The sequence below is a fragment of the Diadema antillarum genome, unplaced genomic scaffold (assembly GCF_040938485.1).
Source record: "Diadema antillarum isolate AM-2024a unplaced genomic scaffold, OU_Dant_1.0 seq00001012_RagTag, whole genome shotgun sequence".
NCBI lineage: Eukaryota > Metazoa > Echinodermata > Echinoidea > Diadematoida > Diadematidae > Diadema > Diadema antillarum.
Window position 1 is genome coordinate 365,822 of NW_027271848.1, and position 23,676 is coordinate 389,497.

Consider the following 23,676-nt stretch of genomic DNA (forward strand, 5'->3'; position numbering starts at 1 on the left):
AAGAAATGTATCAAGTATATGTAATTCACGTGTGTTTGTGTAGGAGTTCTCATGGAGTTGGGAATCCCCCTTTTCTTCCCGTGATTATTAAAAAAAAAAAAAATCACGGCGAGATTGCGTCCGTATAATAGAGAGATCTGGATAAAGGGAGGCCGGATAATAGAGGTTCAACTGTACTTGAAGGAAGTAACCAATCAATTACTGGCAAACTAAGTGTGAAAACCTCTGAACTATAATGCACACAACACACACACACTTACATAATCATGTACAAGACACTATAGGGCATCTCTTCAGGTACCAATGCATTGTACATTCCAGTCTTATGCACACTTTATTTTTATATACTGCACTTTTTATTAAACAACCCCCCCAAAAAACCCACATATTTCTTAGGATTTAATGGAGGCTCAATTGAAATAAGAAGCGCAGAATGTGTTCACAATAACCTTTAGTGACCGAAAATGTTTGAAAGAAACATAATGAACATGATTAAATCATAGCTGTGTGGTCAAACGTTCATGTAGAGAATACAATCTGGGGCTTGCTTGTGACCCACAAACTTAAGAATGTCATTTCTTGCAGCTTGCAAGATTGCAGGCCAAACCCCAAAACCAAAATTAACAAAATAGAAGTGTTCTCAACAAAGGGACTTGTATGCACTTATGACTTTCTTCCATTTGACATCAAAGTACTGGAGAAAATACTGTATATATTATTTATATTGGGCACATTCGTAAGTCATACCACCAATCTTTTGATACTTGTGACAGTACATATGGGTCTGTCATCTGTTCTCTTCTTCAGGACAGAATTACAAAGAAAAAAGAAAGAAAGAAATAAAGAAAAATGTACCATCAGCCAACAGTAAAATGGGTGTTAAATCTCCATTGACATTGTACTGTAGAACTAACCCTTGAAAGTTTTATCCTGCGAACATGGTCAGGATGTCACCCTAACAACACAGGATATTGGAGAAGAGCTTTGATAGACCCTGAGAGCACCAGATACTGACCAGATACTGACCACACACTGACCAGATACTGACCACATAATGGACAGGACACCTGTTGAGGAAGTACATGTACTTTCTGTCATGCAGTAATCTTCACTATAGACTAGAGAGAATCAATGCAGATTAAAGGGAGTCCTACGCTGTGTGCTAATAGACATTGTTACATCAATCAATTGTCAGTCAAGTGTGAAATCCACATGGTGATCCACTACACATTTGACACAAGCCAAATGCACGAAGGTCCATTGTACTGGCACTGTTGATGGGTGCAGGGAAAATGAAAGTAACTGGGGAAGGTAATATTACCTGACATGTTTGCTGATGTACTAATATCCATATATGTTCTTGTCATCACAACTCTGAGCATTACCATCTGTAGCCTAACTACAGGTATTATCTTCATCATCTTCAATATCACCATCATTACCACCACTGCCATCACCATTACTATCATCACCATCACCATCATCACCATCATTGCCATCATCATCATCACAATCATCACCATCACCATCATTATCACCACCATCACCACCATCACCATCATCACCATCATCACCATCAACATCATCATCATCATCATCACCATCATCACCATCATCATCATCATCACCATCATTGCCATCATCATCACCATCACCATCACCATCACCATCACCATCACCATCACCATCACCACCATCACCATCACCACCATCATCACCATCAACATCATCATCATCATCATCACCATCATCACCATCATCATCATCATCACCATCATTGCCATCATCATCACCATCACCATCACCATCACCATCACCATCACCATCACCACCATCACCATCATTGCCATCACTATCACCATCACCATCATCACCATCACCACCATCACCAACACCACCATCACCATCACCATCACCCCACCATCACCAACACCGCCAACACCACCATCACAATCACCAACACCATCATCACCATCAACACTACCATCACTGTTTTCCATTAAAACATGTCATGATAATACAGAGGAAACCTTTATGGTGAGAAAGTGCGGCTTACCTATTGAGGACATTCTGGACGGGGATCTCCTCGTCCATGTGAGCCTCAGCCATTCTCTCCTGCAGCTCTTGGGCCGCCTCCCGCTCCAGCTGCCTGATGTCATCGATGCTGAGCCCATACCACTCATCCTGCCAGCACCACGCCTGTCGGTGGGCCATCAGCATTGTCTTCTTCAGGGCTGCAGGTGTGGAATGGTAGTTGGACACAAATTTTAAGATATCATCTCACAGATCACGATGCATAAAAACTTCAGGGTAATTTATAACACACAAACCCTGCTTAATCATCACACAGTCATGTATATACTACAAATTTTGCATTTGAAACACTTCACTAATTGGCGCTTGTAAGACAATTTCGTGCATGGCTGAACTCAGCATCACAAATCACATGTAGGAATGAGATATGAGTAATTAACACTGTTGCTGTCATGGCAACTCTTGTCAATCCATGGTCACCAAAAATATCAGTGTGATGGCCCTGAGAGGCTTAAAGGGACGGATCAACTTAACCAAAACACTTGCTAACCAGCAAGCTGAGAACATCATCGTCTTTAGAGTAGAACACTTGGGAATAATTTTTTTTTTTTTAAGTAGGCCTCATGGAATGATAGGATACGTAAAGCAAAAAGTGTGATGCAAAATTTGGTCAGAGGAAAGTGGGTGCTTCATGTGAAACTTAAACTCTGAGAATGTATTGAAATGCTCACACACAGAAAGCAATTGGGACATCTATGAAGAGACATATGACTATTCAAAAATACTATACATAAAGTCGTGTAACACAGCATTCCCCCTTTTATCTTTCATACCTTCTATGTACACTCAGTCTGAAAAAAAAATGAAAAGAAAAAGAAATCAGGAGAAAAAAAGAAAAGAAATAATGTTTGTAGCACTTACCCACATCATGAATAAACTTCTCTATCCTATTCTGCATGCCCCAGTACCGAAACTCCACGCGACACAGCTTGTAGGCACACATCACGTTGGTGCAGCCGCTGTGGGGCACAAACTCGTAGTTTGCATCCAGCTGCCGCCAGTCCTCATTCAGCGGACCACGCCCCGTCTTCTTAGACTGGAAGGTACGCGGATCTTCCTCTTTGGTATAGTCGCTGCTACTGATGGGATCATTTACAAAGTCAATCAGATCTGATACCAGACACAGGTGGAGAAAGAGAGAGGGGCAAAAATGAAACACGACATATTCTTTTTTGATGGCATGATTCGGTGAAACTTTTTGATACACTGTTCTTTTGTGTGTGGTTTGCATTTTGACATAACCTTAAATACCTCCATTAAAATGTCAGTTTTAATACTACTGTACTTCCAAACAAATAAAGCATTTACTAAAAAGGAAGAATAATCTGTAACGTGAATTTACCCCTATTTGGCAGCGCCATGAAGTATTCATGATCTGATGTATGCAATATCATCCAAATGAGCGATTTTCTATAAACATGTCTACACATTTCAAATTCTTGCATAATGCAGACTGTCACACTAACCTGAAGAAACAGTGATCTCGTCCACTTTCTCAACTGTGTTTTTGTTTTTCAGTTGGCTGTGCACAATTATTATGATTTTGCATTATTATCATTTTTAGCAAAAGTGAGAGAGGATCCATGATTGCTCATTCCTGGAAAATGATTAAAAAAAGCAGGTGTGATGGACACGGCTGACAAAGAGCTGACCTCTTGACATTTGAAGTCATGCAATCGGAGGGAATTACCTATAAATCTACTCTTGGCTTCTGCGCTGGACAGGTTAAAGACATTGTCCTGATGGCCAGCATCTGGCAGATACTTGGTCTCTACTTCTAGCGAGAACTTCTCAATAAAGGGGCAGGTGTAGCGGGTCTTGGTGTAGGGGTAAGCATTCCAAGACTCCTCCTCCACGCGGAGAGCAGTTTTGGGTAATATTGCACGAAACCATCCTGGAAAGGGAAAAAGTGATAAAACCAATCAATGATGAGGGCAGTAGGACACTTGAAATGCTGCAATCAAACTACCTAAGTCATGGGGAATTTTGCTGCAGACATTAGTCATCTTGTAAGATTCCATCAAATTGGCAACTCTGAATTTCACTTATATCTTGTATTTAAGAGAGAGATTAGAGGAACTAGACAATGTCATCATATCTGCTTAAAGAAAAAAAGAATCAGAAAAACATTTTCTAATGATTGCCAACTTGAGAGAGAAACAGTAACATTTATTCTTTAAGAATGAATATCTTATGAATTTAGAATCGGTGATAAATTCAGCAAATAAAAAGCTTTGGAAAAATCTGCAAATAAACAAATATATATGAACAACAAAGAGTTTGTCAGAAACAAGATTTTGACTATATCTCATGACAAACAAACAATGAATTGTAAAATTTGTAATAAAAAAGGCACAAAACTATAGAAATGCATTTACTTGTTTATTTGTTTGTTTGCTTGTTTATTTGTTTGTTTGCACAACAAAATCTATTTGAATCTATGAGCCATGGGCTTATCAAACAAAGAGTTGTGACAAAAACCTTTCTCATGATGAAAGCGACCTGTCTGACAATATTATGTGCAAAAGAGGACAACATTCTTCTATCTACCAGCCACACCCTACTCCACTGCACCCATTGCACATACACTTAATGTACACCCACTCCTCTTCTCCACCCAGATCCCAGCCTTACCTGGCAGATGGCTACCTATATGGTAGACTTTGTGGGTGTACTGCCCACTCCCACCTGGGCCATCCTCATACGGCTGGTTGATGAGAATCTCCACTCCACTCCCAGCTCCTTTGCTCTCTTGCCGAGACTTTTTCTGCCAGAAAACAAAGAATGAAACAATAAAAAGAAAAGGTGGTGGGAATAAATCATCTGCAAATCTCTTATTTCCAATATTTTCATTTGAATTGCATTACAGAATCAGTACCAGATTTAAATGATTTGGTGATTGACTTTCCCTGCAGCAATGTGAACGTTTATGGTTTAGTGGATGAGACCACAGGCTCTACATCATGAGGTCTGTGGTTCAAGCACCCTAGCAGTTGTGGTCATGCTCCCAGGCTAGGAACTCTATCCTCATGGCATAGCAGTTGTGAGGGGACTGGTGGTCTCATGGTATAGGATGTGTAGTTTGCTCAAAGCATTTGAGTGCTTCCTTATCCCATTGAGGACATGCAGATTTCACTACAACACGCATTTCCCATCTTAGACACTTGCCGAGTATACTTATGACTCATCCTCAATGGGTTAATAGCCATGTAAAACAAGTCCAAACATGACAAACAGCAAATAAAAGACGAATCAATTATATGAAATAATCCACTAATCTTTCATCAGATCTCTTGGCCCAAGAATAGCATCAATTCTTGCCTGGCTTTGAGCATCCTCCAACCATAACAAACCCTTCTTTTCTAGCTATACACTCACAACTTGGTGCACTGCTTGAGACAAGGTTATAACATATAATGGCAACGTGCAGTGCATTTTGGGATCAAAGTCTGGATAGAACAACAACAACAACAACAACAAACAAACAAACAAAACCAACAAAGAACAAGCATCATATCTGTTTTCTCTATACACTCATATTTCTGCCGAGTCAAAATTTCAACTCTCAATTCGAGTCAAAAATTTTTCACTCCGATCCGTGTAAATTTAACACCAACCGTGTACTTCTGACTCAAATCTGAGTTATCGTTTTGGTTATCGGACTTTTTACACCTGCGCAGAGTCACATCAGAAATACCCAGCACGGTGTACATGACATATGCACGCTACAATTGGACAAAACATGTCATGTGTCCTATGTGACGAAATACCCCCGCGAAAAAAAAAGCGTCATTTCTCGACGATCCGCCGCGGCCGTGAGATGTCTTGCAACTTTTTGTCTTCAAGATGAACAATTTTGCATGCACTTTTCTAGAGGAATGCGGAATGGAGATATACATCTAATAGGAGTTTTCATCGTTGAGTACCCATCTCATTCACAACACTCATATAAATAATTGCCTGAAACATGGTCTAAACAGTCAGTTTTATTTAGGGCAAAATGAACTTTCGATACGGACACATTGACTGGTAATGGCGTAGCCGTAGGTGGCCGTACGGTAGCTCATACCTTTTGTACGTAGCCCTGGGCTATATGCTATACGTTAGAACCAATCTACAATAGATGTGAACCTACATGTACCTAGCTACACCTCCACTGTACATGCATAAAATACACATACATTGTACGATCTTGACTGCTAATTCGAGCTACCGTACGGCCGTGTCGAAAGTTCATTTTGCCCTAAATAAAACTGACTGTTTAGACCATGTTTCAGGCAATTATTTATATGAGTGTTGTGAATGAGGTGGGTACTCACCGATGAAAACTCCTGTGTATTCCTCCATTCCGCATTCCTCTAGAAAAGTCCACTGCGACCAAATCCGAGTCATTACTACACCAAAATGGGTTACTAATACAATGCGGGAAATGACACCGTATCAGAGAGAAATTGTGATCTTTTAATTCGTAGATCCGTGTCATTTTGCTGGAATAGATTGCACCTAACTGACCCCATTTCCGAGTCAAATATGACACTTTCCGAGTTAATTTGACGCCACAGAAATGACTCGGAAAGTGACTTGGAATCCGAGTGAAATCATTTGACTCGGAAGTCCGAGTAGCTTTCACTCGGAAGGGGTTGACTCCCAGCTGGCGCCATTTCCGAGTCACATTTCACACTTTCCGAGTTATTTTTGACGCCGCAGAAATAAGAGTGTACCAGACATACAACCGTACTTTCACCCGCTGAGGACGGGATGACTTTGCTACAACACGCCTTTCCCATAGAACTCTGCCCGAGTATACTCCGGACTCGTCCTCAACGGGTTAAATATCATTGAAGTAGACAATGGCCTTAAGGCAAGATAACTGTAATTTTCTTCACCACACTCCTCAGATGTGTGATGATAATAAACTAAATTGCAAAATTGATATTTAAAAAAAAACAATATTCTGCTTTTCTTGAAATAATTTTTTTTTACCAACTATGAACTGGGATTCTCATCTATTTTGATTAAAAAAGATATAAAATTCTTATCTCAATGATGATGATAATAATGAGATGAATGTACATAGATGATGTATACAGAAGTATACAGATCCAACATCAATCTGTATGCATTGTTTTTTATATGACTTTTCCCATACAAGTAATTTTTACAATACAACATGCATTAATTAAACAACTGCTACAACAGTTTATAAAACAAACAGAAGATCCCACAGTTTATGTTTTGAATAAGCTCTAGAAGACACGTTCAATATCCTTACTGCAGTGCTATAACAAGTAACAGGACAAACAAACACAAACAAACACTCTACATATTCTCTTTACACTCTTTAAAACGCACACAGGGGAAAGACAAAAAAGTGTGCATACCGGCAAGCAAACCTGATCCATGGGAAAAGCACAGAATCTCAGAAGAGGGGAAAATCTCTGCATAATGCAGACCATTAGAAGGTATTTCATCTATTTATAGAAGGGAAATTATAATTTTGTGATCAAGGGTACATCGAGATGCATCAGTAATGCAGTATGGATACACCAAGTACTTTGTGAAACAGACTCACGGGTTGAACTAAATCACCATCTTCTGCCCAGATGGGAGGAAAAAAGTCAGGCATACCACTGTGCTATAAACATGAACATCCACACAAAAAAGAAAAACTAACAAGTACTTGTAACATGTTTTGTCTTGTGTGTGTGTGTGTGCGTGTGTGCGTGTGTGTGTGTGTGTGTGTGTGTGTTTACCTGTACAGCTACCTTACAGTGTTAAAGGGATGGTATAGTACTGGTGGAGATGATGATTGAGCTTTTAACTCTTTGCGAGATACTAGGACACTATTTATGAAATGATACAGAACATACCACTCTAAAAATGAGGAATTCAAAGTTTATTTGATGAAAATCACTTTTTAATTAATGTCAATGTCAATGTTTGTTTCTTCATAGATGAAGTCAATACTTCCAGGTATTCACATGATGGGCATACAACTCAAACAGACTACTAGTGTGTATTGAATCTTTACCTTAAAATATTTTCTGCCCCAATTCCCACTGATAAATAACACTTTCATCTGGGAATCTCGTGAGTTTGTTTCTTTTAGATATAAATGGGGACTTTTTTGCCTACATTAATTGCATGCACGTGTGTGTGTGTGTGTGTGTGTGTAAAGAGAGGGCAAGTCATGGTTTTAATCTGGGACATTCTAAGGTAGCAGAGATGCCAACTTCTTGACATATGGAATATCCCCCAAAATCAGATTTTTGAGAGGAAAATCAGATTTTCATGAAATCTTGACACCATCACTAGCCCCTTGGCTCTGGGCAAGTGAAATGTCAGAAAAAATGTTCCTCGGTAAGAACAGACATCTAAAAATGTCGCTACTTCATCAACATTGATGAGAAAATTGTAAAGCATAACTGTGCATTTCCCGCCCATTTAGGCTCGTCTTTCAATGCTTTTGTAGGGGTTGCAGGTATTTAGTGGTATATCTTTCTATATGATAATATTTTCTGTAGTTTTCTGAGGTTGATATTGGCTTCATTTTGAATTTTACTCAAGTTTAATACTTGAAAGATGTAAAGTCGTACTTTCAGGAGGCATTATCATATTATCATATTTCACACTGTTTATTGGACTAAATACTATAAAATCGTATTGGCTGGCATATCTGAGGTAGCCATGAACGACTTAATTGCAACCAAGTATCCACAAATGCTGTCAAACACAAATTACAATATTCATTACCAGAACCAAAAAAGTTCCCAAATCTTTTATTCTGCTGCCACAGAACTTGTGTGGCTTAGCTGACTTGGCTGACTTGCACCCCTGACTCTTGCCTGACATAGCAACAAGGAATAACTGCATCTTGTCCACTGGACTGCTTACTACTGGACAACTAGAAGAGAAATGCCAGCAGATTTGGAAATGCTGTGTCTGAGACTGAGTTTTCATAGAACTCAAATTTTATGAAGACAGTCCAACCTCAATCATCTGGCCATGTTCATGTAACGAAGATGGAAAAATAAGAATGATTTCAAACTCAATATAACCTCCTACAAAACTCATTTACCTAGAATCGTTCAAAAAAAAGAAATATGTTATGAATTTTGCACTATTAATGTTTCAATTTCTGTTTAAAAAAGGACTATAATTGTAAGTAATTCCAAGTAGATTGGCATAGATTACATCACTCTTGTGGTGTGCACTACCAATCTAGCTACCACTGGGTCTGCAGCTACATACAGTACAATGTGCATAACATTGTTTCTTCCAGAAATATCCGGCCAAATCGCTTTAGATCCATATGAGTGCTAGTCCCAACATGGCCGGATAAAAGTGGTCAGACTGTACCTTTAAAGAGCAAAGGCTATATCACATAACAGAAAGCATGGTGGTTCATCTGATAACATCTTGTAGGCCCACATTGCAGCAACCGTTGAGCAGCAACATGTTGAGTGTAATTCTCTAGATGTATTAAAATGTACTTTGATGGAACAGGCTTTCAAGTAGTTTCTAACTCTACACAATAGATCTCAAGAAAAAACACAGAAAGGAAAAATGCACTACCCTAATTGGAATGTATACATTACATCAGTCAACTGGCCTACAATATTGTACAATCAGGAAGTTGTCGACCAATCTGTTTTGTTGTAAACTAATTGACAAATTGACTGAATGTCCTACATCGACATCAATAAGCTCTGAATTTTACAATCAGTGATTAGTACTAGCCACGATAAAAGAAATCATGAGCGTACATACGCGGGCAGGATTTGAACCTACGACCTCCTCATCACTGAACAGGCGTCTTATCACTAGACCACCGAGCTTCCGCCAGACAGCCAGTGCTGGTTGTAATCCCTATAGCATGCAGCAGGTACCGCATAATTATTTAAATTGATGAAATTCATAATATTGAACAGTCTGTTTTGTTTCAGTGGTCTTTCCATCTTTTGTTAAGATTTCCCTCCCTCTCATCCCCTTCCTCTCTATCTCTCCCTCTCTTCCTCCCCCCCCCCCCTTTCTTTCCACATCACTCCCTCAACCAGTAATCATCGTACATCAGATACCAAGGAATATCAAAATGTAACATTATCAAGACAGGACCTGTCGATAACGATCGCCAAATGCAGACATTAATAAACGCATCAACTGTCATTTCCTGGCCGACCAAATTCAATACGTCCGGTTCTGCTCCCATGAATCGCAAACAATGATCAAAATGACGGGGGAGAAAAGGTACAGGTGCTCCCTCAATGTGGACATAATTCAATACCTCACTATGACACTTGTGACAGAATACAGGACCGACACAACTCAACTACCGGTGCTTGACTGCAGTATGTCACATTTGATTTAGCTGCTTCAAAGGACGATTCATTCCCTACCAGTCAAAAAGAAGTCTGAAAAGAAAGAGCAAAAACTTTCTAGCACAACTGTGGAAGTTTTATCAAGATCAGATAAAAATTAGGAAAGTTAAGAAATTATGAAGTTTTGCTCATTTTCACGGAACAATTCTTGCACAGTCAATACAAATACGCAAATGAATGGATTATGCCACTGCCTAACAATGTTTGTACATAAAAATTGAAATTTTTAGGCTTTTGGGGGACCTCAAATATAAGTATGCCTTAGCCTAAAGCCCTATTATACTACGGCAATACGCAAAATATTTCGCAAGGTTTTTATTTTCACGGATTATGTGAGTCGGGTGCCAGTGGCAAATTTAAAAACATGCGAAAATATCGACTCTGATCGCAACATGAATGTGACATGCATGCACACATTTCTACGTTCAGTGCCAAACTCCACAATCGAGAATTTAACCGCTTGTAAAATCCTCAATAAGTCCCGATTCGCGGAAAATTAGACTCGCTAAATATATGGCGTAGACAGTAACTGAATAATGACCATTTTGAAGTTATTCAGCTATGAATTATATTATGATTTTCAATCTTATGGCTTTTTGTACAAAATCAATGGAAAATTGTGAGGCTATGCCATCATCAGCTATTAACAAGTTTTGCACATTCATATAAATTTACAAAACTGTTAGAAGAACTATACTGAATCCTGAAAATTTCTTCACTTCCTTATATCAATCTAATTTTGATAAATGGGTCATTCCATGGGGTTGGGTCTTCTCTAGATTTTCATGTTGTGTAGGGAATAAAAGTCATATTCTGAAAAATTTATCAAATAATTGTCCGTGGTTTGCAGTTATTCTTGGAGAGAAATGTGTGAAGAATTATTTGATGAAAAAAAAACAAGCCTGTGTACAAATGTATTTTGTCTATGACTGTTTCACTAATGATGTCCCATGGTTTTTTGTGGTTTATGTTGTGACATAAAGATATGCCATTTTCATGGCAATGTAAAACAGGAATATACAACCTTTCAGCATTATGCCTATCATAATTAAGAGAGGCAAGGTGACTTTTACAAAGACTATAAGGCACATAAACATTTGTAACAAAATAAGAACACCAGAGCATCTTCAAGCAACCTCATACCTATGTTACAAACGATGTCCATGGCAATTTTTGTTGTAACATAGGTATAGCATGGTTTTACATACACTTCCAATCATAATATGATTAGAAACTTTATTTCTATAATGAGATTTATATTTCAGGAGTATTCTTGTCCAAAAATTAGCATCAAAATCCTCCAAATAAACGAGAAAATACGGAACATATCACTGTACTTCAGTGCGATGTCCGGCCTCTTCGTGTAACGTAGGTAAGGAAAGACGCGTCTCGCAATAAAAAGAAGAGCTACTAACTTCAGCAGTCGTATTCATGTCACTGGCAGTCCTCCCCCAATGGCAGAAAAACTACTCACAGCCAATATACACCTACCTGGACAGCACAAGATCTGTTTTTCTGCCGTTGTCCATGTAACGTAGGTACAGGAGTTTTAATGTTTCTGATGTCAATTGGTAAGCTTTTACGCTATTTTACGAAAATAATAACATTTGTCATATTCTGTAACTCTATTAGAGGAAAAAAAACGACATCTAAACCTCTGAACTGGCCAAAAATACTGTGGACGATGATACTGTAGTCCCACATACTGAGATATTTGTTACAGGTTCATGTTCATAATTTTGATTGCCAAATTTTCCGTCCATGCCGGTCTCTGCAAAAGGAGCATATATTCCTCTCTTAGAAAACCATTCAAAAGTATATCAGTGTATCATCACTGCAATATTAAATTGTTTTACCTCCCGATTATTGTGAATTTTTGGACCCTTTTGTCATTAGGTATCTACCAAGGTAGACGTGCTAGAGTTAGTATTAATCACTATATACTAGTTGGAAAACGTAGATGTCCAGACTGCATCTGAACTAGAGAAATAGAGTTTGCCTTATTTTGCTGGTGATATTGAGGGAACTAGGAGCTGTGAAATTCTTTCTCTTTAACAGATTTACTTCGAAAATGTCAATGTTTTCCTTCCAAGATTTCACTGACCTGTTAGATGCTCTGATGAAGTTGTTAACATTTCACAAGGATTCACCATTTCCATTCCATATTCACCCACTGTGAAGTCTCAAAGCTAAAATGCCAGTGTCCTATTCAGTTTGGGTGGGTAGTGGGTAGGAAAGGCTTCAATAAAATTATGAACCCCAATCAAAATTGGACTATTATTGCTCTACACTATCATTCAAAAAGAGGGCGACAATTTCGATGGGGGATGAATATAAAATAGGGCCTAGTATTATTTTGGGAGTCTATTAAGGACCATAACCGTAAACGTAACCCTGACCCTAGCTAGCCCTAACCTTAGCTAGGACACTGGGGGCAGCGACCTGCCCTTCCTACAGTGTAGCTTGCATCTGAAAACAAGTTTTTAGCATAGAGTATGAAAATGATATTTTCCTATGTTTTACATGCTATATTATTAATATTTACATCATTTTAAGCATAACCCATTTTTTTTTTTCAATTTTGGTGGGAGATACACATGGAACTCTAGCTAATGGGTATGCCAAGAGGTAGAAATGTAAGCAAAATTGTTAAAATTATTTAATTTCATTCATAAACACACAGATACATCAACAGGAATATATAGTCAACCCCGACAAAAATTTTCTTTTAATTTTTTTGTTCTATTTCTCTTTACACCTTTTGTTCAGTTTTTTGATGAATCTGCCATGGCTCCTCCTCTACCACCGCTACGTGTTAAACTACATGAAAGAGTGAAAAGGACACATCCACAGCACTCCACAAACAGAGAGGAAGCCGACAAAGCAACACCCAAGAAGAGCGAATGTAACAAACTAGACAAGAAGAAAACTGCACAGAGGGAAAATGGACAGAAGAAAAACAAAAATGGAGGGCTAAATGGACATTGGACAAAAGAGCAGAAATTAATTTCAAACAAAGAACATGGAAAAGACAAGAAGACTTGTCTGATTTCTCTTTATTAGTTTTCTTAGTTAGTTGCCAACTAGTTGATGATGTTGTTAGTGTATATTAGGTCAAATTGTGTAAAGCTTCACTTTCTTCTTCTTCTTCTGATTAAGTCTGCCTTCTTTCATATCAGAGTTACAAAGAATTGAAGTCTGTGTAACATAGGTATTGTTCCACAGGTGTGCAGTAGATATAATTCCAAAGAACTGTTACAATAGTGTTATTTGTGGGAACATACATAAAGTCTATATGTGTAGGTTTTAACATCTCACACCACAATAAAGGAAATCAGTTGATATGTCGTAGTGTACCTATGTTACAAAGACATACTGTCCGTGTAACATAGGTAGTACACCGTGGGCGAGGTTGTTGTCTGAAAACCCCTGATTATAACAATAAAATCATGTTTTCACTTGAATACCCATACAAATCACTTGCTTCAATTGTGGTGCTTTTAAGAATATTGTCATTGTATCACTCTTGATGAAAAAGTTTAACCTTTGATTGAAATTGTTGATGGTTTGTAGAAAAAAACATGTTAATAAAAGTGGCTTGCAGTTGACATCAGAACATACAATCTTACTAATAATGATCTCATGCGCCTGTTACATAACATGTTGATGTGCTATGGACGAAAAAAACGTGGATGTGTTCATTGTTATCATTTCAGAACACAAAATGATGAAGGATGTCAACAAATGAAGTCCGTGTAACATAGGTATTTTGCCATACCTGTTTACCCATGCTGACTGAAAGTGTGCGAAGTAATAAACAGATTTCTAGTGGAATATGTTGAAGAATGGGAGTAACAAATCAGGGGGGAAAAGGAAATTTCAATTTACCCAACTTGAATTTTCAACTTGTATGTCACAATTTCAGTCCCAACCCCATGGAATTGCCCAAATCTGAAATAGTTACAATGTCTGCTTGTAAATAGTTTGTCATTAAGAAAAAAAAAATCAAGTCATTTCTGGCCCAGAATTGTCCTTTAAAGGGGATCGTATCCACTGGTCATTAGAAATAACATGGTAAGGGCTGTCTTAGTGACCACTCTTTTGTTGTTGTTCTTTTAGATTTGTGGAGCTCTCTGCCCGGTGGGCAATTTGCTCCAAAAAATATATTTATTCAAAATACCCTTAAATTCAATTATAAAAACCTACACTACTTCTAATCATTTACAAAAAACTAATCACATTTATTCTTTAAATTTACAAATGATATATTTACATAGGAAGAAAAGGTAGGCAGGTCATCTGCCTACTCCTGCACCGAAATGCAGGGATACGCCGTTCCCGTCGGCAAGCAGGTAGAGGACCCGCCCGCCGACGCCGGTGAAGTCAGTGAAGCTGGTGACCACTCTTTTGTAATGGCCATCTGTCTATTAAGACCTCTAAATCTTTTTTCAAAATGGTTGGGAAAGAATAGATTTTTTTTTCTAAACATACCTCTGTTCACAGGGAAATTCTATCCAGATATCATGCTGTTTTGTATGAAAACATAAAAAATGAGAGAAGTATATTCCCAGTGATAATTTGGGGGGAAATGACACATAATAAAAAAAAGTTATGAATTTGAGAATAAGACAAATTTGCAACTCTGAATGCTCCAAGCAGTGAGCAGCTCTCCATAGATCTATTTGTTTTGCACACAAAATTTATAGAAATTTCATTTTCATCAAACATAATGTTTTGGGATGCCATGCATATAAAACGTTAGCTGTATTGAGGTACTTTTGTAATTTGATCTTTTCTTACCCTACCACATTGACACTTGGGATTACCCTTTAAAAAATAGAGTCATATACAGAGTGATACACATTTTTTTTTAACGCACACTCGAAAACATACTGCATTTAAAATGTAAACACATATGCATACAAACATGAGTAAAAATATACAAAACACACACATACATGCATGCTTACATACATACACACATACTTGTACACACATTTCACCTGGAACAAGATACACAGTAATTTCTGCAAGAGGACATTCCCTAGCAAAAAATGAAAATAAAAATAAAAATAAAAATGAGAAAATGGATTTTCAATACATCAATATTCCAGCTAATGCCCTTCCACCATGCACTCAAAGGGCAAATCGTTAAAGCAGCAAGTTAGTATACGTGGAACTAACCTGTATCATGTAGAGCTGGGCAATCCTGTACTCTTCCACACTCAGTGGTAGTGGTATACGGTACTCCTTGATCAGCATGGTGATCAGATCTCGCCTCTTCCCTACCACATCAGATCATTGGGGTCTCTGGTGGGAGAAGACGTAGAGACTGGTTAAGAAATAGCTGTCTGCTTTGAAGGAGTGAAGACACTGAATATGGGCATATCAACATACACGTACACTGCCACGGAAAAACAGCAGTTATTGCATATTTCAGTTTTTCGCTGGAAGTTGCTAAGTGCAACTTTGTGTCAGAGCAAATGGCAAGAATAATAAAACCCTTCTAAGGAGTTTTGAGACTCCATTGTCCTATTCTGTTGTTTACTTGTTTGGGGGGGGGGGGTGGTTTAAATGCTCACTCCACAGTTTTAAAAATTTATTTCATGTTTGGTCAAGTGACATTCCCCCTTGGTGCAGGGAATCTTCTGACCACCTGCCTACAGTGTAAATGGTACATCAAACAAACTCTGGTTTTCATTGCAACTGATTGACAAATTGCCCTACATCGACGTAAATAAGCACTGAATTGATCAGTGTATTAGTAGTAGCCATGATAAAAAATCATGGGCGTAGAGGTCATAGGTTCGAATCCTGCTCGAGTATGTACGCCCATGATTTTTTATCATGGTTACTACTAAAACACTAATCAATTCAGTGCTTATTTACGTCGATGTAGGGCAATTTGTCAATCAGTTGCAATGAAAACATCTCGACGGAAGAAATTCATGAATTTGAATAAACTCTGGTTTGTCCTATTCCATTTTTTGCAATGCATTATATATGCCCCTACTCTCACTAACAAGAGCCAGTCCATACTGAAAGGACTTTGACACAACAATCTGTAACTCCAAGAAATGTTTAATGATCAGAAAATAAGTTAGCAATTCATTTTGAGTTTGTATAAAGAACTACACAAACACAATTCCCATTCGTTTAGGCAGTTTTCTTCCTGCAAAAAAACCCATACAATATTTTTGTAAAGTACTTACATGTATGTGAAATGCAGATTTGGTTACAAGAAAAACATGTGAAAATGACACTGGCACGCATCCTATGACTTTACTTTAAAAAAAAGACAACATCAATCAAATTTCAAAGATATATATCTCAGGGATAGTATGTGATGCTGTGAGTTGCAACTGATGATGTTATGCTCCCTATCCATATTATCTCCCTTTCTCCCACCCCCTCTCCCTCCCCCTTCCTGTTTTCTCTCTACATTTCTCCCTACTTGTCTTTCTTCCTTTCTTTTTTTATGCAGAATTTCTCCATTGTTCAAGTAAAGTGCAGAGTGGGTATAAATAATGAAAGAATCATGATTTTTCATTCTTGTTTCACAGTGCTAAAAAAAAAGAAATAATAAAAAACAAATCCATTCCAGTGCTTGGGTAGGTGCACTTTATTAAGGTGCATCATCAGTTGTACTGTAAACCAGAAATATTTGTGGCATGGCATTTTCGCACATTGGAGCCGACAGCATTTTTCGTGGCATGAAATTTTAGTACATTGCCACTGCCTTTCAATACATATAGTGCAGACAAGGACTCAGACATGCATTTTAATTTCTCGAATCTTGGCTCTCACGAAATTCGTGAAATTAAAATGTACACCAAAATGTCTGGTTTTACAGAAATCACTAGATGTGCAAGGCCATAATCTGACAGAAGAAGTCACTGGCTGCTTACAACAGGCTTGGGAAATCATCACTAATACACTAAAGACATTGCTACGCTTAAACTATATTAAGTTGCAGAGTAAGCCCTGAGATTCATGTAATTATTTCTAAAGGACCAGTCAAATATATTTCGCTTTTATATACCTTGTTACAGTGCTATGCAATCTGAGCTGAGTTTCTGCAACATCACAGTATGTTTACAGTTATCTTTTTTGAATACATTTTTTTTTTCTCACTGAAATGTAATACCTAGCGCATCCTGTTTGTGCTAATTTCAGCACTGAAAACTGATGACTTGATAAACTGCGAAGAGGTAATTACCGGTATGATGATGTCCTATTACAGGGAGGTGATATTACTTCAGCTTGGTTCGTGCAAAACTGTTACCAAAATTATATCATATCCTTCACGTACATGTACATCAGAGTACATATGTGGATGTACAGAAAACAGCTGAGGACTAGTCCCGAGGTACACTCGGGCAAGTGTCTATGGGAAATGCATGTTGTAGTAAAATCAGTCTTTCCTCAATGGGTTAATGTGCAGAACTTTCCTCACGGACATTAATCAGCACTATAAATGTGGCATTGAGGGTGGGGTGCCCTCACAAAGCATAAAAATGACGAATTCTTTCCCTCCAAGTTCTGTCCATTGTGTTCACACATTAAAGGGACTGTACAGTACTGGTTGAGGTAGGGATTCATGTTTTGAACATTCCTATTAAAAGTGAGATAATGAAAAGCCTCTTATGAAATATAAAAGAGCATGTAATTTTAAGAAGGGTTCAACGTTTATTTGATGATAACTGGTTTTCAAATGGCTGAGATATCCAAAAAAGTGCTAATAATAAAAGGCGACATGCCAAAACTTTATTAGTACAGCATCTCTTTGTTTCACCTTGTTTTTGGATATCTCAGCCATTTCAAAACCTATTTTCATCGAAAAAACTTTTGATACCCCTTAGAACTGCATGCTCTTTGACATCTCATATAGTGGTTTCTGAATATCTCACAAAACGTTAAAAGCTAAATCTTCACCTCGACCAGCACTGTACACACCCTTTAATATGCAGTTCCAAGAGCATCCAAGTACTAAACTTGGAAGAAACAGACCCATATGACATGCTTTACAACGATCCACATTTCTCTGTCACCACTAAACCAAATTGAATGGGGTTTTCAGCAAAATATAGGTAAAACATTATATTTTTAGACCCTGAAATAGGATTTAGACAATTTAATCATATTGAAAATTATCAAAGTGGAAATCCGATTGTATTATTATTATTTTTTTTTTTTGGGGGGGGGGGGAATACTGTAGAGGAAGTTGAGTTACTGTAGTTACTCCAGCTGCTTTGACGGATGTTTCCATGACGCTAGTGTCATCTTGGGTCACAGAGTTAAAGCTGCTGGTACAATGACTGTCACTGGTAGTGTGATGGGTAGCAGGCATTAAAATTTCCCCAAGGATTAAATCCTCCATACTAGGTGATCAAATCAAAAGTTTAACTGCCAACCCCCAACAACAACAAAAAAAAGAACTACAACCCTTCACTTGGTAAAAATGTTGCAATAGAGCCACTGAATGGACATGGGTAAGGTAATACTACAGTGTATTAGAAGGGTCAATTCATTTTAGTTACCAAACACTAATGTTTATTGACAGTACATTACTTTTTATGGCACTTTTCCTTGAACATTACCTTCTAGTTGTCATAAACAATGATGACAACAGGGAAATAAACACGGAAACTCACACATCAGATAATATTGTTGCACTAGAGTATGTTTACAAATTCAATGCGGGATTTAAATGCACAATAAACTCATGCACTTTCATGCATATTGAAAATTTATAGTTAGATTTAGAACATTACATTTGAGGTATGAGTGTGTTCCAAACATTAGTGTCACAGAGACTCCAACCCTCCCGTTTTCGACGGGAGATCTCCCGCCGAAAGCCCATTTTCGCAAAATAACCCGTTCTCCCGTTTGAGATTTGATTTCTCCCGCCCTGGCTCTGTGTCTCCCAGTGGAAAGGATTTCTTACTTATTGCTATCGTATGTTGAAAAAATAAGCCTTAGATACCACCAGAGAACATTCTAAAACCCTAGGAACTTCGCGCTTTGCACACATCAACTTGGAGTCTCCCGTTTGTTAGGGGTTTTGGGCAGGAGAATCTCCAGATCAGAAGGTGCTTGGGGTTGGAGTCTCTGGTGTCAGCTACAACTGCTCTACATCGTATTTCTGTCATAATCGGGCACCTTTGACTTGGTTACCATGCTATGGTTACATGGTTAACACTGACTCTGGGGTAAATTGAGCATGCTGCATCAAAAGTAGTAAGACAACACAACAATAATACACCAAGCATTTAAAGCCAGTTCAGAGCCAGAAGGCAATTAGTGCTGCACAAAGTCATGGTGTTGACAGCCTTCTGCTTCTCAACTTTTGGTTTAGTAGCTGCCTCTGCGCACAAGAGCAAACATTTGTTGCATTGTGATGCAAAAATATATTCAATTTGTTACCTTTTACACACATTGAACAGATAAAATTATCAAAACAAAATCCCCCCCAAAATGAAAAAAAAAAAAAATAAATGAATAAATAAATAAATAACAGTTGCCACAACGTGACCCTGGACATCTGAATGTGCAGATCTACTGATGTCATGAGTTACATTGTGGGATTGAAAAAAGAAAAATGAGTTTCTCTTCACACAAACCGCTCTGGGCGAATTTTTGCAATGTTTTCGACTGCCACTACCTCACTCCCCCCCCCCCCCCAAAAAAAAAAAAAAATCAAGTGGATTTATTTTTGCATCATGATGATTAACACATTTTTGTGTCCACTCACACATATCAACATTTTTCACATCGCATTGCAAAACTCGAGTTTTAAAAAGCTTTGGGTGTATGCGAGCAATATAGCCATGGTAAGATTTGAGCATTCCCAAATCTGTGTTGTTTTTTGTTTGTTTTTTATTGCCCTCGTATCATCTTTGGAAAGCGAATACTGTGGTACACAGTACAATGTATCTATCAAAATCTTTGCCCTGACTTGTTGACCCAGCATTTTTAAGACATTATTCAGGCATGCACGCAATATGCCCACTTTACTGGCACATCGAGTGGGATGGCTAAACTAAATGTATCCAGTGTCATGGTAAGATGTGGATATTCCTGAATCACATTTTGCCAGGTTTTCTTTTTTTTTTCTTACCCTCCATGCATAATGTTGGAAAATTGATACTGTGAAATATATCAAAATCTTTGCTCCAGCTTGCCAACCCAGGATCATTAAGACATAATCTAGGCATGTATGCAACATGCCTACTTTAATACCACATTGAGCTATATGGCAAAACTTATCCTCCCCCCTCTTCCCCTCCTCCTCCTCCCCCCCCCCCCCCCCCCCATGCACCACCCTCTTCATCCCAATACCATCTCTTCCACATGCCGTCCAATACTCTAGTCCCCCCCCCCCCCCCTACCCACCTCTCCTGCCCCTGTTCCCCAAAGTATATTAGTGCCAGAATGGCCTGCTCATTACAGCTGAATGCTATGCCAAACAAGTTGGATGGCCAGCAATAACGGGCAGACCGGGGTAATGGCTCTACCATCTCCCATTGTTATGATACTCAATGGTTATCCCAAAGGGGGGGCTGCCACGGCGATGATGCTATGGGTACGCCTGTTTCTCCATCTGCGGCATATCCACTTGCACAGCCATCTTATCTCATAAAAATTGCTCATATTCCGCCTTTAGCTTATTACAGTTGCTGTTACAGGTTGGCTTGGCTGTCTTCATTTTTCCTACGCTACTGTACATGCTCAGACCATAGACTGAAAACAATGATAATTTCTAATTCATATGAAATGCATAATAAAAGTTTGTACATTTACATAATTTGCATCTCCCTCCCTATGGTGCAGTCAGTAAAACATTCTTCTTCTTTTTCTTTTTTTTGGGGGGGGGCATACATATACATGTACATATTTCTTTTGTAATCATTGTATTCTGCACCTATTCATGAATCCATTTTTGGCAATGTTCACAACTAAAATCCATTTTTTGTGAACAATGAATGTGGGTTGGAAGAACAAACACATACAATGTAGATCTGCATAACTCATATTAAATAGCAAGTGAAAGACACAGATGTGATCATGATCTTTTCCCACTTCGACCCAATGTATGCTCTTTTGTACAGTTTAAAACTCTTGTTTGTAACAAATGCCCCATTCATGATTGAAAGATCTCATTCAGATGATCAAAAATTGAGCAAAACAAATTCATCACTCTTTTCTATACCATCCTCTCTCATCTCTCTATCTCTTTCTTTCTTGTATGTTTCTATGTTTATAAACACATACACAATGCACACACAAATACACAAACACAAACCCAAGCACACAAACACAAACACAAGCACACAAACACAAATACAAGCACACACAAACACAAACACAAACACAAACACCCATACACATACACACAAACTTCATAGTCTTGCACACATGAACTTGTGCATCTCAGCATGAATAAAAAAAAAAAAAAAAATCCCGCCGTCCACATAATATCTGGCAATGAACGCTGAACCACGGCAGAGAGAAGATGCGTTGCCGCCGGAGACAGAGAGAGAGAGGGAGAGAGACGGAGTGAGACCACCCACGCATTATGTAAATCAGTCTCATAGAGAGATTAGGTCTTACCTCTCACTATCACTGAGGATTACAAGAAAGCCATGCAGCAACTTGTTGTCTGTACGTGTAAGTATGTGTGCATGTGCGTGTGTGTGTGTGTGTGTGTGTGTGTGTGTGTGTGTGTGGGTGAGTGTGTGTGTGTTTGTGTATGTGTGTGTGTGTGTGTGTGTGTGTGTGTGTGTGTATGTGCATGTGTGTTCATAAAGACATCATGGATGCTAATAATTCTTTCTAATGTGGACAGTCTTTAAATGATCATACTTTACATTTGGTACAGTTGTATATTTAAATGAGGAGCAGAAACACATATCATATACAATATTAAAAGGAAATAAAAACATTATTTTTCGCAAAGCTTCCAAGGGCAAAAAAGGAGGGGTTATCCCTGCCAAAAGTAACATACTCTGTTAAAGCATTTTTTAAGATCTCTTTTAATAATGAAAACCCGAAATAATGAACAGATTTTATAAAGCCATCATTCATCACTACAGCAAAAACAAACACAAACATTTTTTTTTTAATTCCAGCAGACTAACCCAACACTGAACATTGTATTTTTTTTTTGTATTTTGTAGAAAATTTTGGTTGCATCATAGATGACTGACAAACTTAATGAAGATCCCGCACCTGAACCTCGGGGGGGGGGGGGGGGGGGGGGGATCTTCTGCATGAACACAAATTCATTTGTTTCCATTCTAAATTGGCAAAACAGAACTATTCACAGGATGAAACTGTGATTAGATTCTCCTGGCATCAGTGAATTGTTGACTTACATGTATGCATTACATGGCTAATCCATACAATTCCATTTTTGTTATGTGCTTATGTAAAAACACACAACAACATTCATTATATTCTGTGCTCAATTAATGGGCGAAGCCCTCGTAGATTTTTATTTTCTGTTGAAAACATATATGGCATTCAGAAATCAACATTTTTATGATTATTTCCTATAGACTCAGATAAATTTCTGGGGTTTAAAAATACCTTCAAAAATGATTTATTCCACATGAACAGATTTTTCCATAGTGATAGTAAGTCAAAGGTAAGAGCAAGTTGTCATCTTATTCCAAATCATGTCATTTTCCTGGTCATGATCTGTTATACATTATACTTTGTACTCTGGCTCATTACATTTCATATGTTTATATGAGGGCTTACTGTCAGCATACAAACATCATACACAGTGTACATAAAATTCTAGCAGTGTCAGTGTGTGTGATATGTCGAATTTTTCGAATTATCGAATTATCCACAATGTTTTCGAATTATCCACAATGTTTACTTACTTCAAATCACTTGAGTTTTATGATAATGTGTAATTATTGCAAGTTGCTACAATTATTGTATATTCTTTTCATCCTACATAGTTTTACGCACCTGATTTTCTGTTAACAAAAAAAGAAGTGATGTTTGTATTATGTTCTTGTCAAAAAATGAAATAAAACATTGAATTGAATTGAATGTCAATGAATAATACTATTACCCTTCTGTCTGAAACATGTAAGAAACTGGGGAATCACAAAATGTGTACACTGAATTCTAGGTGCAATTTTTCTTCTTTTCTTGTAACCGGTGTCTAAAATTGCTGGAATTGTTG

At 38.0% G+C, this 23,676-nt stretch overlaps 1 protein-coding gene across 1 annotated transcript in view; it reads right to left on the reverse strand.

Moving 5' to 3' along the window:
- The window catches only part of LOC139742652 (protein retinal degeneration B-like), a 54,958-nt gene extending 39,175 nt beyond the window's left edge, over positions 1-15,783 (reverse strand). The window contains exons 1-5 of the mRNA XM_071653178.1: positions 15,657-15,783; positions 4,729-4,861; positions 3,785-3,988; positions 2,956-3,204; positions 2,057-2,234 (exon numbers count right to left, since the gene is read on the reverse strand). Coding sequence (XP_071509279.1) covers positions 2,057-2,234; positions 2,956-3,204; positions 3,785-3,988; positions 4,729-4,861; positions 15,657-15,734 — 842 coding nt within the window. The 5' untranslated portion in view covers positions 15,735-15,783. The remainder of the gene's footprint in view (positions 1-2,056; positions 2,235-2,955; positions 3,205-3,784; positions 3,989-4,728; positions 4,862-15,656) is intronic.
- Between the last annotated feature and the right edge of the window lie 7,893 nt (positions 15,784-23,676).